The sequence below is a fragment of the Penicillium longicatenatum genome (assembly GCF_028827895.1).
Source record: "Penicillium longicatenatum strain IBT 33135 chromosome Unknown contig_6_segment0_segment0, whole genome shotgun sequence".
NCBI classification, from domain to species: domain Eukaryota; kingdom Fungi; phylum Ascomycota; class Eurotiomycetes; order Eurotiales; family Aspergillaceae; genus Penicillium; species Penicillium longicatenatum.
The window spans coordinates 914,966-930,138 of NW_026643123.1; the positions used below are offsets into that span (position 1 = coordinate 914,966).

General features: G+C 49.1%; 4 protein-coding genes across 4 annotated transcripts; 2 read left to right on the plus strand and 2 right to left on the minus strand.

Annotated features, from left to right (window-relative positions):
- Positions 1–743: 743 nt before the first annotated feature.
- On the plus strand, positions 744–6,779 carry N7484_008551 (ankyrin 2-3/unc44; the record flags this gene model as incomplete). The annotated part of the gene is made up of 1 exon (XM_057118938.1): positions 744–6,779. One exon carries the CDS (start codon positions 744–746, stop codon positions 6,777–6,779), a length of 6,036 nt encoding a protein of 2,011 aa, XP_056968493.1.
- A 351-nt stretch (positions 6,780–7,130) lies between these two features.
- Positions 7,131–10,291, minus strand: N7484_008552 (uncharacterized protein; the record flags this gene model as incomplete). Its single annotated transcript, XM_057118939.1, has 4 exons — positions 7,131–9,228; positions 9,277–9,629; positions 9,681–9,792; positions 9,873–10,291. The coding sequence occupies 4 exons, from the start codon at positions 10,289–10,291 to the stop codon at positions 7,131–7,133; spliced, it is 2,982 nt and encodes a 993-aa protein (XP_056968494.1).
- An 885-nt stretch (positions 10,292–11,176) lies between these two features.
- rsm25 (mitochondrial 37S ribosomal protein mS23) lies at positions 11,177–12,010 on the minus strand (the record flags this gene model as incomplete). Its single annotated transcript, XM_057118940.1, has 2 exons — positions 11,177–11,525; positions 11,583–12,010. The coding sequence occupies 2 exons, from the start codon at positions 12,008–12,010 to the stop codon at positions 11,177–11,179; spliced, it is 777 nt and encodes a 258-aa protein (XP_056968495.1).
- Positions 12,011–12,391: 381 nt separating this feature from the next.
- N7484_008554 (pentatricopeptide repeat protein) lies at positions 12,392–14,902 on the plus strand (the record flags this gene model as incomplete). Its single annotated transcript, XM_057118941.1, has 1 exon — positions 12,392–14,902. One exon carries the CDS (start codon positions 12,392–12,394, stop codon positions 14,900–14,902), a length of 2,511 nt encoding a protein of 836 aa, XP_056968496.1.
- Positions 14,903–15,173: the final 271 nt, after the last annotated feature.

Here is a 15,173-nt window from a genome sequence, read left to right on the forward strand (position 1 = left end):
TTCAGGATAGAATAGATACTTTCGTCATTTATGGAATGTTTGCATAGTATATGCTAGTTTAAGTTCATGCAAAAGTCTTGCTTTCATGTGTGACTGTCCGCAATCCCCTCTTTTCGGGTACATTCTTAAATTGATGCAATAATACATTGGTTCTACCTTTGACTATATACAAGTCACCTTTGCTTTGTATTGTTGTTTGCCTACTTTCACTGATAGGATGGTTTGAGATGAGGTGGAAAGACTCAGAATGGATAGAGCATGATCAAGAGAAGTAATTACTCATGATTACACTCCAACGCCAAGTGATGCTTAGGGCCTCAAATGGCTATTTTTGACGTCATTTTTAGCTTTCCATCTACTAGGATAAGGGTCTCACCGAACCTAGTGCTCAAACTTCATAGAAAGGTTGAATAACAAAGTACTGTGAAGTCAAATGGTGATAGTCGTCGTTGCCCACATGATACAAAAGCAGTGTCTGTAAGGTAGCGTCAGGCCACCAGGGGGCTATGCCGCCTGGCTTTTGTAGGTATATATTCACAATAAATGGCTTTCTATCTTTTCTCATACGTGATAGGTCCAGAAAATGAAAATTCGGGTCATTAGTGACCCCAATATGGCCAATCTCCGGTCGCAAGGCTAGGGTGGGGAGCCTTGGAAGTCGCAAGGCTCCCACCCGAGCCTTGGAACATGCCTTCCCCACCCGGGGCTTAGTTCCCTAAACATTCAACCAACTTTGAAGCACCATGTCTTCCCCTTCCGAGTCCGAGGCAAACGATGCCATCCTAGTCAGCTTGGAAGATGTGCGTGACTTCAACAAGGATAATTTGCTTCCGTTACCAGCCGAGGATATCATCAAGATCAGAAAATGGCTACGACCAACGCCCTACGACCAGGAAAAAAGCGAATTCTCCCGGCATCTCGCGTCTCATCTTGTGGGAACGGGCAAGTGGCTCATATCTACAGGAACCTACCAGCAGTGGCGCCAGAATGATGATAATGGAATCTTGTGGATCAAAGGCATCCCGGGTTCGGGCAAGTCCGTCATGGCTGCTTCTATAATTGACCAACTGCGAAAGGAAGAAGTTCCGGTACTTTATTTCTTCTTCCGCCAAATCATTGACGCAAACCACCAGCCTGTCGCTGTATTGCGGGATTGGCTTTGTCAAATCCTGACTTATAGCCCTGCTCTGCAGTTGAAGCTGATGGAGACAAAGGAAGATCGGTCCCTCGATAGTCTTTCCCTAGACGACCTCTGGAAAGATCTCAAATTCGCGTTGGCCTCTATTTCTAAGGTCTATTGTGTCACAGACGCCTTGGACGAGATGGACCAGGGAAATGATGACTTTCTTCACGCACTTGTCAACTTCAGCCAGTGGCGTCCAGCAAGTGTCAAAGTGCTTATCACTTCGCGCCCAGTAGTTACTGTGGAAAATCCCCTACGAAAATTTTCTATCCCATCTATTCGACTGGAAGAACGACTCGTCGACGTGGATATTTCCGCCTACGTACAATACAGGCTTCGAAGCTCGCCTATCCTGCCTGAATACAGAGAACTTATTGAGAAAGCCATTCCTGGTCGGGCAAACGGCCTATTCCTATATGCAAAACTTTCGATGGACGCCTTTCTAGAGCCGGGGGCTGACGCGCGCAATGTTCTTGATGCGCTACCAGCCGACTTGAGCGTGATGTATGATGATCTGTTGCGAGAGCATGCCAAGCGCTCAAACATCACTGAAGACCTCCAATTACTTGTCTTGCAATTCGTCATTTATGCTACACGCCCCCTTCGTCTGCTCCAAATTGCCGAAATGGTGAATACCGTCTATGTGCAAAGTGAAGACCAGAGTCTCAAGACTACCAAGGATTTGGTAAGGGCTACCTGTGGTCCATTATTAGAAATTCTGCCTGATGAAACGGTTTCTGTTATCCACCATTCATTTACCGAGTTCCTCAAAGGATTTACCCACCCAGTTGATAGCAGTTTCAGCTATCCGGTTCTCCGGTCCGGTCTAACAAATCAACGCCTCGCGATCACATGCCTAGACTACCTCAAAGCAATTGATCGCTATGATAATAATCCATATTATCTTCAGCGAGAGACAATCAAGGAAATCAAAGTGAGATACCCGTTTCTGGAATATGCAGCAGGCAGTTGGGATGTCCATACCCGTCGCGCTGTACTCGCAGGTGTAGACATGTCACTTTACTACGAGGCGCTTGACAATTTCTTTGCAAAGGATCATATACTTGAATCCTTGCTTTCTTTTACCCATGGGAACGTTGAGCGGGGCATCAGCCCTCTTCATATCGCCGCCTCGAGTGGCCTAGCTCAGTACTCTGCACACCTGTTCCAAAAAGGAGATGCCGGGGTTGAGGCAAAGACTTTGAGTGGCAAGACACCAATTTGGCTCGCTGTAGAATCTAATCACGCAGAAACTGTCCGAGTATTACTCGAATTTGGAGCCGATCCTGATGGGGAGGTTATCAATGGGCTAAAACCACTTCATAAAGCTGCCGAACGCAACAATGCTGAAGTGGTCAAAATCTTACTTGCTGCAGGAGTAAATCCGCTTACTCCCAAGACAAAAGAAACGCCCAACCCTGTCAGAAGAGGCAGAAGGATTTCACCTCCAACAGTAGGGGATACGCCATTCATGTATGCATGCAAAAGAGGCCATGTTGAGACAATAGCCGAGTTTCTGCCTTATCTGGACTCTATTGAAACCTTCAAGCAGGCACTTTCATGGGCAGCAGAATCAGGACATGCAGCACTTGTGGATCTTATCCTTCGGCATTCTGGAGTTGATGTGAATGAGCGAATCGGAGACGGCACTGCCATTTTCAAAGCTTGTAAATCCGGGGACTACAAGACAATCGAGGTTTTGTTACAGGCAGGTGCTGACCCAGACAAATATTCTTCCAATTCTGGGAAAGCTTTAGCCAACGTTGGATTCCCCGGAAGGAGCAGCATAAACGACAATTTCCGAGGACTGGGAAATTTTACAGCCTTACATGCCCTTTGTGGGTCTCGTCACGAGCAAAATGCCCAATGTATGCTAGGGAGCTTGCGGCTTTTGCTTAAAGCGGGATCTGATGTCAATTTGAGGGCTTTCGATGGATCAACAGCCTTGCATCTTGCTATTCAATGGAACATTGCGTTTATCAAACCATTGGTGGATGCAGGTGCTGATCCAAACATCGAGAATAACCTTGGAGCCACTATACTGCACACAGATGGAGCCACAGATAATGAGCTACTGCCCTTACTTGTGGAGACGGGTCGTGTTGACATCAACAAGGCGATGAAAGAGACTGGGACAAGGCCTTTACATTTTCGACTTTCCAGTCCTCGTCCAGAGTCACTCAACATTTTCTTAGCCTATAAACCTGATGTCAATGCCACGGATACCAAAGGCAATAGTGCGCTCCATATGGATATTCCTCATGAAGCCGTCTTTAAAGCTTTGCTAGCTGCGGGTGCCGACGTCAATTTGAAGAACAAAGATGGAGATGTACCATTACACGTTCATCGTGCCAGGCGTGAGAAGACATCCTGGCTGTTGAATGCAGGGGCAAACATTGAGGCCCGGAATAATAAAGGCCAAACACCGCTCTTCAGAAATGTCGCTAATGAGGAATATCTTCAGCTGATGGTCAATCATGGTGCCCGGATTGATACACGAGACTATAGGGGCCGAACTCTTCTGCATAGGTGCATTGAGTTGGGCGCTAATACCAAGCTCCTGGGCCATTTGGTAAATCTTGACCTAGATCCTGCCTCTGTAGATTACGAGGGCAACACTCTTTTATTCGAATTAGCCCCGAAAGGCTCCACCCTCAATATCGACACTTGGGACTATTTGTTGGATTTGGGCTTGGATATCGATCAAGCAAACAATGCCGGCAGAACCATGTTGCATATCCTATGTAATTACAAACATAGTCGAGACAAGTGGAGCTTAGAACGGCACCCTCTCGGCTATGCCCTTCAATTGTGTGAAAAATTGAATCCTCGTGATCATGATGGCATCCAACCTTTACATCTTGCTGCTTCGGTCTCTGAGATATACGTCTTCAAGCTTCTCGATGCCGGAGCAGATTTATTCGGCGCCACGAACGGAGGTATGACGGTACTCCATATTGCGGCTCGAGAATGCCAGCCTGGTGTCATTGGCATTGTTCTCTCTAAAATTGCAGACCTCGTAGAGGCGAAGCGCAAGGCGTTCATCAATCAGCAAACCCAAGATGGAAATGCAGCTCTCCACTATGCTTGCCGATCAGGTCGTCCTGAAAGCGTTAAAGTTTTGCTTGAAGCCGGTGCAGATCCCAATTTGCTAAACAAAGACGGCAAGTCTCCTTTTAGAGAATGTGCTCATTTCGATGCAGAGGAACACTGTTATTCGAAATTGGAGTATGAGGGTACAACTCGTCTAGAGGAGATATTTAACATGCTGATTCTCCATGGTGCCATTGTCAACGGCGATAATGGAACTCTTCAGAGCACATTCGACGCTGCTGTGTCATACCGACATGAGTACATTGTCGATTCCCTCTTGTCGCTATCCAATCGCATTCCTGGTGAGGAGCCCATCAAGCACTCGATGAGCGAGGACTATCTCCTGTGCTCTTACCGTCTGGGAGCAACAAAGCTAGCATTGAGAGAAAGCGGGAGATTTCCCAAAGATGACAGTCTCTCGGAGGATTCGCTTGCCAAAATGGATTTCGACTTTGTAGAAAAGCTGGTTGCTTTAAGACACTACAATCTGTTTGAAGAGAGAGTCTCGGAAGGATTTGATCTCGCCAAAGTCGACGAAAATGGGGAATCATTCTTGCATCGTCTTGTTAGCTTCGGTTATAAGGACCTTCTTGCCCGTTTTTGCTCTCGTGATGCTGCTTTGAAATTTGATGACCATGACCAGTGCCAAAAGCCAGAAAAGGATAAAGGAAATGCACCGAGTCACCCGAGTCGTCCTCGATTCTTCATCAAACCCTTGCTGTTTGCTGCATGCAAGGCTCAGCTGCCCAATATGGACGTTCTCAAATTTCTCGTCGAAGATATTGGCGTCAATATAAACGTGCAACACAGGGAACACAAAGGTCTGTGCGGCAGTGTTCTTCACAGCCTCGCTGCCGGGCATCATTGGTGGCATGTGGCCGAGGCTTTGCCCTATCTCATAAAGATGGGTGCTAATATAGAGCTGCGCGACCGAAAAGGAAGGACACCATTACACATTGCTTTGGACTTCTTCAAGAAAGGGCCCTTCTATAAGGAAGCCGCGAGGATCCTTGTTGAGAACGGAGCAGATGTCAACGCCGCAGACTCTCGCGGTAAAACATGTTTGTCAAAAGCCGGTAATGACCTGAAGATGACCAAACTGCTACTCAATCACGGTGCTGAGATAACTGCAGTGGCTATCCTTAAAGCAGTTAAATACAGGCAGATTGGGGTCTTGGAAGAATTGCTTTCCCGAGGTGACAATGCAAACTTGAGGATTGATGAGCCTGAGACAACCGAGGAACGCGAAAGAAGAGAAATGTCGAGAAAGGGAGAAGTAATGAATGACAATCAACTTTTCCCCTTGTTACAAGCCTCTTTGGGTGGCCCTAGGTTTGTCGTGGGGTCAGACAGAAATGTTGATCCGAGGCAAGTCATGGCGGTACTTCTCAAACATGGCGCAGACCCATATGCCACCTTCTTCAAATACCTCAAAGTCGAGGTAGCCGGAGAGAGGTCTGACAAACCCATGAGTAATTCTGACCCGCAGGAATGGGGCTTGACGTGGGAAAAAGAAACACACATTGTGATTCACGAAATTCTCGCACACGGAGAAGTAGTCGAGCCATTGTTCCACCTACCAAACTTGCAGCTTGAGCTTCGAGACCCTAAAGGTCGCACTTTGCTCCTTGCTGCTTTTGAGGGCAAGACACTGGGTCACACAATTGATGATGGGCAGGGATCCATGAAAACAGTATTTCAAGAGCTCCTAGACCGTGGGGCAGATGTAACAGCGCAAGACAATGACGGCAAGACAATCCTTCATCGCATCAAGGGCCTAGACTCTAGGACTGAAATCTTCAAGATTCTCAAGGCTCTCCTCAAAAAGACTCCAAGCCTCATCCACCTAGCTGACCGGGACGGTGAAACAGCCTTGCACCATGCACTTCAACAAACAAGCTTATCATATGTCGGCCCACCCTTCTCCTATGGTCAACGTCCTGGTGTATGCTTTGCGGACTACCAAGGTTTACTTCTGGATCACGGCGCCGATCCTCTCCTACCCGATAACGCGGGTAATACAGCGCTTCATTACCTAGCCCCGGTAATTACATTCCCAGGCGTCAAGGAGTTATTCCAGCGATTCCTGGATGCAGGCGTAGATATCAATGCCCGAAATAAGAGAGGTCTACCCATGCTCTTCTATTATGTTTTGAACTATGCTGCGAGTTCAAACTGGGTCCCCGGGGGCGGTAAAAATCCAAGTCAGGAATGGCACGATCCTTTCTTCGAATTGTTCAAAGACGCAGGGGCAGACTTCTTCGTGAGCAATGATGAGGGCACTACGTTGCTTCATCTACTGGCTACCATACAGACTCCATGGAGTGGGCCGTGCGAACCAAAGAATGTTGAAAATGCTGTTGTGGGACGCTTCAAGTATTTGATGGAGTTAGGGCTGGATCCTATGGCGGAGGATGCGCAGCAGAGAACCAGCTTGGATATTGCTGCGGCATATGGGAGTGAGCACATCATTAAATTGTTTAAGCAGAAACTAATGGAATAGGAACGCGGGATATGTAAAACCTCGGATAGAATAAGAAAATATTGACTGCTCAGGTGTACTGACTATGTTGATTGGACGACTACAATAAGTAACTCCGATCAGTAATCATGAAAGGTGTTGATATTGATATTTTAACCGAATATGACCGTACGCTATGATGAAAACAGAGGCCCTGCCATATGTTCCGTAGTTCCCAGAGTAAAAAGAGATACATATCATACTTCCGCTAATTTGAGACAAATCATGTGCACATGGAGTGATAGATGCAGACTTAAAGGGGTCTATCGGGAGTTGACGCGTGAAGAGATCATCATCATGAGGGGCGTACAAAAATCCCGCCAGGAGACTGGGCTAACGACGAGCATAATATGGACCTTGGTTTTGCATCGAAAGGAGCGAGTCAGCACGTTGGAAGACATCGCCTTCGAAGAACTTGTCGCTGTATGCACTAGCCGGGGTAGAAGGGACAGTAGCTTGTGCTGCGGGACCGAGGGCTGCACTGAGGGGGGTGGAAGGAACAGTGACGGAATGAGGGGACATGCCCGTGGCCGGGTAATGGGAGTGGGAGGCGAGAGCAGAGGTCGAGACGGAGGTTTGATGTTGGGCGTGTGGGGGTTGCAACGGCGGGCCGTAGAGGTTATTTGGCGCGTTGGTCGCTGGGTCTGCGAGGAAGGACCAGGGAGATGCTTCGATCAGACGACCGGCTTCCCGGCTAGCCTTTTGGACTGGTCGTAGGACGATGATGATATCCTGGGGGAGAAGGTTCATGCTGCGCACCTCTCGCATGTCTGTTATAAGGTCCACGAACGACTGCATGAAACTCTTGCACAGCTGCCAGAACTCGCGCTGGTTCCGTAGTCCGCCATTTGGCTCTTTGACTTTCATGGTGGAAAGGCGCATGCCCAGCGCTTCAGATACCTCGAAACAGCTTCGGCACCGGCGGATAAGGTTACTCCAAAGCATTTGAATCCCCTCGGCCTCTCGGGATTGTTCGGCCACTTCAAGGCATCGGGATAACTGCCGTCGCGCCAATGGGAGTGCTTGAAGTGCCGCACTGTATGCGGAGGTAAGCTGATAGAATATCTTCTCAAAGAGCCGTTCTTCCTCGATCTCATCCAATCCAGTTAGTGGGTTTATTCGAGGGCCATTGCCCATAGGCATGGGAGGGAATGACTCTCCAGAGCGAGGCGTAGCCAATGATGTAGGCATGGAAGTATTTATCAAGTTTGTCCTGCTGCTAGATCTACTGCGCGCGTAATTGAAGGCCGGTGTTGCAAAACCAGGTGAGCCAGTAGCTGCTGTCTGGTTCATGAGTGGAACAGGAACTTGAGGGTGTCGGATGGTGGTATCGCTGCGTAATCGTCGTGTAGGTGCTGCGGTATCTCGCGGGGGAGTGACCAAAGGACGCAATGGCCGGTCTGAAGCCAGAGGCCCTTTGCTTACTTCAGGGATGATTGGCTTGGGCGCCGAAGTCCGCCGTTTTTGAATCGGGCGGAGCGAAACATGGAGGCTGGCGCAGGCATTTCGCAACTCCACCAGCCCACCAAACATCATCAACATTAGTGAACGCACGTATCGTGAGTCACCATTGGAGACAATTTTGGCAGCACTATTTCGAAGCTGCGTGCCCACATGTGTGTATGCCATGATGCATGTTTCACACTCTCGCTTCACGCTGTCATTAAGTACCCGAGCCGAATCTGACTCATCAGTAGGAGATTTCTCTGCATTCTCAAGAGCTTCGTTGAGTCGTTCAACATGACTTGAAGCATTATAGAACACAAGTTCTAGGCTGTGACGTCGCGTGTCATCGCGCTGGATGACGTTGATCAGTGTAGATATGTGGGAATGCACTTGGAAAAGAGAGAACAAGATTCCCTTGGCGCTCTCGATAACTGGCTCGGTCGACGCTCTTTCTGCCTTGTGCTCGGGAAGACTCGACATGCGGTTAACCCAGCCATCTCGCGGGCGTCGATGGTCTCCAGGGCTGCTAGGGCTCGAGGAGCTACTATCACTTGCAGTGGTCGGTCCTGCCGGGCGTGTTCGAAGGACAGAGCCATGGCTGAGACCTCGCAAATGGCTGTTTCGGTAAGGCCGTGTCTCATCCAAGGTCCCCAAGTCCGTGTTCTTGCGAGTGATAACCCCCATGCGCTTGCTGCGAGCTGCGAAGGATGCCTGAATGATACCTTCACTGTTACTTCGTATGCGCTCACTAACAGCGTGGGGCGTCACGCCAGGTCTTCGGAGACTCTCCATATGGTATGTGCCACTTTGTTGGCCCGATGCCATGCGATAATGAGTTTTACCCGGCAGTCCTGGCCCCCGGGAGATGGATGGAGATCGGGAAGATGATGCTGAGCCATCACCAGTGCTTGGAATAACAGGAAATCGGCTGCTTAGTTTACGTTTGACTGGGGCCGGCCTTGGTGTTTCAAATGATAAGCTCTCGCTGATTACAATTAGCCTCATACCTTTGCAAGTAATGAATTCGACATACCCTGCATCTGCACCAAGCTCTGGCTCCGGAGTACTCGCTGACTGTCGGGTTTTGAGGAACCTTTTTAGCTCTGCGGTTATGGCAACCTCTTTCTCGTTATCGGACATTGCTGATGGGGCCATTTCCGCTTCCAATCCCTCCAGGACGCGTCGAAGCGGGGAGCGTAGAGGGTTTCCTGCAACTTTGAGAACCTGCAGCTTATTCATATCTGACAAACCCGCTGGCAGGTCGTCAAGCCGGTTCTGCATGACCGAAAGCACTCGTAATGATTTCAATTTGCCAATCTCGTCAGGTAACAAGCCGATTTTGTTTCGACTAAGATCAAGAATCTCTAGCAATGGTAATTTGTAAACCTGAAAAATGTCAGTATAAGCACACGTGAAGGAAGGGAAATTTGCACGCACTCCTTTGGGAAATTCACGGAAGTTATTAGCTCTGATGTTGAGGTACCGAAGATGACAACATTCGGCGAAGCGATAAGGAATGTGAAACAGATGGTTGTTGGAAAGAGAAAGTCTAAGCAAAGTCAGTCATATCACCTCAAGTACACACATAGGTCTGAAGCCATCCCAAGCAGATTACATGAAGCAACGTACCTTTCCACCTCGTCTTTGATTATATCCACTACAGGCTCTGGTATCCGCACAATATGTGAATGGCCCAGATCAATAGTCAACTTGGGCTTCACAACATCAGTGACAGCTTCGCTTCCTGCCAGCGACCGTTTTGTATCCTGGATCCCACTTTCCACTGCCTTTTTTGCCAACTCAATAGTGTCCTCATGTGTCAACGGTTTCGGGCCAGATGATTTCTCAGAACTACCAGGCGCGTCACCCATGGCTGTGCCTGGCCTTGATCCATCTCCTTCAAGTCGTGGAAAACCTTCATTGTAGGACAGCGGCGGTGGTACCAGGGAGTCATGTAGTCCTTTCTCATTTTCATCTTCCTCGGCCGGGTCTGGGTATGACCGGGGGCCACGGACCGTGTCTTCGGGTCGGGTCATTGTAGACATCATTGCTTGCTTGCGCTAGGGCGTGCACGCTTATAATGGCAAATGCGCCAAAGACCAAAGGATCCTCCTGTCTCGCAACCGTTACCAACAGGCAGCAAGCATGCTCCACCCAAGCATCGTCAACCGGGGGGTGGGCCTCGAGGGGTGGATATTATTGCGTCGGCTCAGGTTTCGGGGCAAGGCGACGCGACAGCGTGGGATTTCAGACGACAAATTATTTGAGTACAGTGAAGGAGTTCGGATAGTCGATCGGCAACGTCAAGTCTGTTAAGGCTGGAGAGAAGAACACCAAGGAGCGGGAATGGCGCAATGAAGCTCGGGGAAACTTTGGCTTGAATCATCCACGGTAGGGTCAAGAAGGACCTTGGAATGTGTCGCAAGAAACTTCAAGTTAATCAGATGCAAGGTATGTGTACACGGATTGTTTCTTGAATTCGAGACAGTGCTGGTGGTCCAGATTGAAGGGAAGTTGGAGAGGCTGGAAGAGCTATGATTGGACAAGAGGTGCCCGAGCTTTGCGATCAACGGTGTTTTTGTGTTTCACTTAACGGTTGCACGGCCCACTGGTTTGAACCAATTGGAAATGCACACTTACCATTTCATTTCAGCTATAAAACCTGTAAAACCTTTAGGGTATTTTTACTCTGTGCACTGGGCATGTCTAAGCTGTCAACTGGTGTGATGCTGGTCTGCTAACATAACAGAGCTTCTAAGGTTGGAACTCGAACAGTATATAGATGGTGGCGAAGCGCATTTGAATCAAGTAAAACCATCTTGTTTGGAGCTATGGGAATACATTTAACAGGCAAAAAATAAACTAAATAATGTACATGACCAGCTGGAGTATCAAGGGACAAAAGATATGCCAGATATGCAAATGACGAGCATCTATTGCTCCTCAGGCTGCCCAATATCAAGAGCCTGTGCCTCTGTGTCCTTCTCCGATACAAGTTCCGGGGCACCGGAGATGGCAGCTGATCGCTGACCGAGGACTTGAGCCTCCAATCTGGCCCAGTCCTTCCACTTCTCGTGCTGTTGGTTCTCCAGCTCCATACCAATCTCCAGGTAGGTCGGGCCAAACTGAGCACCAGTAGCCTCTGCCTCCTCCGCGGCAACTCGTCGCTCAATATCCTCTTGCAGGCGAAGCTTGTAGAATTCTTGGCGGGCAATATCGTACGCGCGACTCACGGTCATGTTAGGCGTGTTCTCCAGGAGATAAAGCTGTCGTTGAACCACACTGAGGGGAAACATCAGTATTTAGCGATTGGGGGTACAAGTGAATTTCCAAGCTCACCTTTCACCATCTAGCCTCCTTCCGGGCTGTCGAAGCTGGCTCCAATCGTAGCGTTCGTGGTCTTTACCAGTGGACTCGACAAGCACGCGAGGCCGGGCAAGCTCCCAAGGGTGGTCTTTGAAGAACTGCTTTCGCAGCTCGTCTTCCTCATATTTAAGCTCGACCGGCTGGAACAGGCGGCTAGGCTTCTTGGACTTCCGGCGCTTCTCTTGAACCTCGAACACGACTTGATTTTTGTTGTTGTCATCGGTCTTCACTCGTTGTCGGACCAACTGGTGTTGCTGAGGGACGGTACGGACTAAGACTTCCGAGGGAGGGATATCGCGAACTACATCAACCCATTTTGGTAGCTTGCTGATCTTTCCACTGGCGAATTGGTTGATTGCGGTCTGTCGCACCCGGAGGGCTGTGAGGTTGATTTTGCCCATGGCGGGAGGAACACACAGCCAGAGATAGCTGGGTGTCGACTATCCGAGGGAATAAAAAGGCCCGAAATATAGCCCGAGGGCAATTGAATAGGCAAATGCGGGCTGAGATCGTGAAGATGCAGAAGGGTGAGAGATGCCGAAGTTCGAAAAAGATGGGATTGTCAATGCCGAGCTCCGATTGGCCAGTGCGGCTCCGCTGCAAAGCCAGAAAGTCCGTTCATCAGAAAAACACCTTCTTCCACCCCGTTGCTCAACATACGTTCTCATACACTGCTGTTTCGCTTTTTGAGGCCGCGCAGTTAATTTGGCTCTCATGCCAGTGGCCTAGGCCTTTCTTTGCGACGCGCATGGCTAATCCAGTGCCACGATGTCTGTCATCTCATGCCTCATCCCAATAGGTTCCCCAGCTCACCGGGCCTGCGAGATCCCCCCAAGCAGGCCTTGGATGAGCTTCTCCTCTCCCGACCATATTCAATGTCTCATCCGAAACCTTCCCTCTCCCGCCCCTCTATTCGAAGCTTCTCTACTCGGCGCCCCCGACCTTCCGTCGCGTCGATAGCAGACCTTTTTGTTGGCTCCCTTGTCCTGGCAGGCTTCTGCCACGAGCACTCACCACGAGGTCGAGGCTTGTCTACACTACATTTCAGGACATCAGAATCTAATCTCCGGAGGTTCAGGGGCAAAGAGGGGGTGGATCGCGGTGAGAGCCCAGCACGGAGACGCTGGGAGTTCTCTGGATCTTCGGCCCAGCAATCGCGACAAAGATCATGGCTCTGCCATAGCCTGGAGCCAGTGGCGAAAGATGACCCAGAGAAACACAATTTGACATTTCAAGCAAGAGAGATAGCGGAGGAAAATAATGATCACGCGCTGCCCCGATTACCACAGGTTCCGGACAGCAAATCGCAACTGCACTTGGAGGAACATTTTTTTGACTCGATACCGGACGTTCCTCGATTAACCGTTTCCCCGAGGAAAGATATAATCAACGATAAACCTCCAGAGGTCGCAACAGAGGTTCATAAACCGAAGAATCCATCCCTCACGCGGGATGAAAGAGTGCGGAATGCCGTCTCTGACATATTCCAGCGGTTATTTGGAGATAAACACGATTGGGAAGACGCCGTGGAGGCTATACTACCCAAACAAACGTTTGTTCGAAAGGTGGACGACACACGCGATGCAATCGAAACTCCGTCGGTTGCAAGGCTTGTTGAAGCACTACCCAGCCAAGAACAGGCAACAACTCAGTTTCTTTTTCGATTGTACAGAGACCTTCCAGAGCCCGGGGTTGCACATTTATCTAAGGTCTCACGTGGCCGCCTTTTGAGGCGACTGGCATCGCCTCCGAACCGACGCTGGGCAGATGCGCGTCGTTATCTTGCCTTGGTGGACGATATGAATACCGCCGGACTTCCACTGTCACGCTCACTATGGTCCACCGCAATCCATATGGCTGGCCGAAGCAACAATGGCAGGGTATCAAAACGACGTTTAGTTCACGCAATTGGTCTTTGGCAGCAAATGGAGCATGTAGCTGGGATTCAGGCCGACGATGTGGTCTTTAATATTCTATTCGATGTCGCTATCAAAGCGAACCAGTTCATCGTGGCCGATCGTTTGGAAGATGAAATGAGGAAGAGAGGGGTTCGATTTTCACGTTCTGGGCTAGTCTCGAAAATATTTTCCTGTGGCATGCGGAAAGATCTGGAAGGGATTCGTGGCACATTTGATTACTTTGTCCAGTCAGGAGAGCTAGTCGATACTGTCGTGTTAAACTGTGTCATGGCCTCCTTTCTTCGAGCTGGTGATGTTGAGACTGCTGAGCAGCTGTATGGACGGATGCTCAACGCACAAGTTCAACACAAGAAGGGATCCTCAAGTTCAGGGATTTCTTCAGAAACCTCCCCCAGCCTTTCTCCAGAATTCACATTTTACCGAGCAAAGACTAGGGAGCTTGGTCGCCTATTAAAGAAGTCCAAGGCTCTCAAGAAAAGCCTACCTGCTTACCACCGTGCCCTTCAAGACTCGTTACCCATGACACCAGATACGCGGACCTTCTATATCTGGCTTCAGTTTTGCACGCGCATCACTGGTGATCTTGATATGTTCATGAACGTTCTGCGGGATATGGAAAACACATTTTCAGTTCCACCTCGTCACCTGATCTATCTTTACCTCTTTGAGGGCTTTGGCCTTCATGGGCGCCGAAGGAAGAACTGGTGGACAGCAGAGAAACTTCGATTGACCTGGCTTTCTTTTATACAAGCCGTACGGGACTCAAAAGCGAGACATTCGGGATTTCACCGCGATGCTCCTGCTATGGTCTGGGAAAACCCTTTAGAAGGCGTGGATGTTGAAGCTGAGATACCAGCTGTCGATACCTCTGCCAAGCCCGATGGGCTCTACATGAGCTTTGCATCCACAGACAAGGACACCTCCTCGATCACTCTAGAAGAAAAACCACAAGCCTCTGGGGGCCTTCCTGAAGATCACATTGACGAATTTTCTCGTGATGAGGATGATGTCGACGAAGAAGACGAATTCGAGCACGAGGACGTCTCTGAGATCCAACCCGATAACGACATTGCAAACTTGAACTTTGACGCGGAGAGCATTTTCACTTCTCGCCCATTATCTCTCGACCAAGAAGGTGATTTCAAACAAGAGAATCTTGAACACTTGTCCCACCGTCTCGAGAATGGTGTCTTCGTTGGACGACGCATGATTATACTTATTCTACGGGCCTTTGGCACCTGCTGTGGGCCCCAGGAGGTTATGGAAGCTTGGTTGCAACTCGAACAGCTATGGTCACCCAATAAGCGCAAGGCAATTGATGTACTTGCGGTGAAGGAGGTGATTGATGAGCAAATGTCGCGGAATCCACGATAAATGTAAAATAATATGGGGAGGGTTGGTTGTGATTTGATACTTGTAAATTATTATACACTATATACCGATTCAATTTAGCGCAAATTGTGTAAATTCAGGTCTTCACCGTGTCATAATAGTGACCATTTATTGCTTCTAGGTATGGTTGTCTCATATATCGTTCTATCAACAGAATTGTTTGTATAGGTGCTCTGTGGGCATGACTTTTCTCTCACCTATTTGGAGATCAATCTCCTCATGATGCCTATTGAAATTTACACCCCCATGGGCT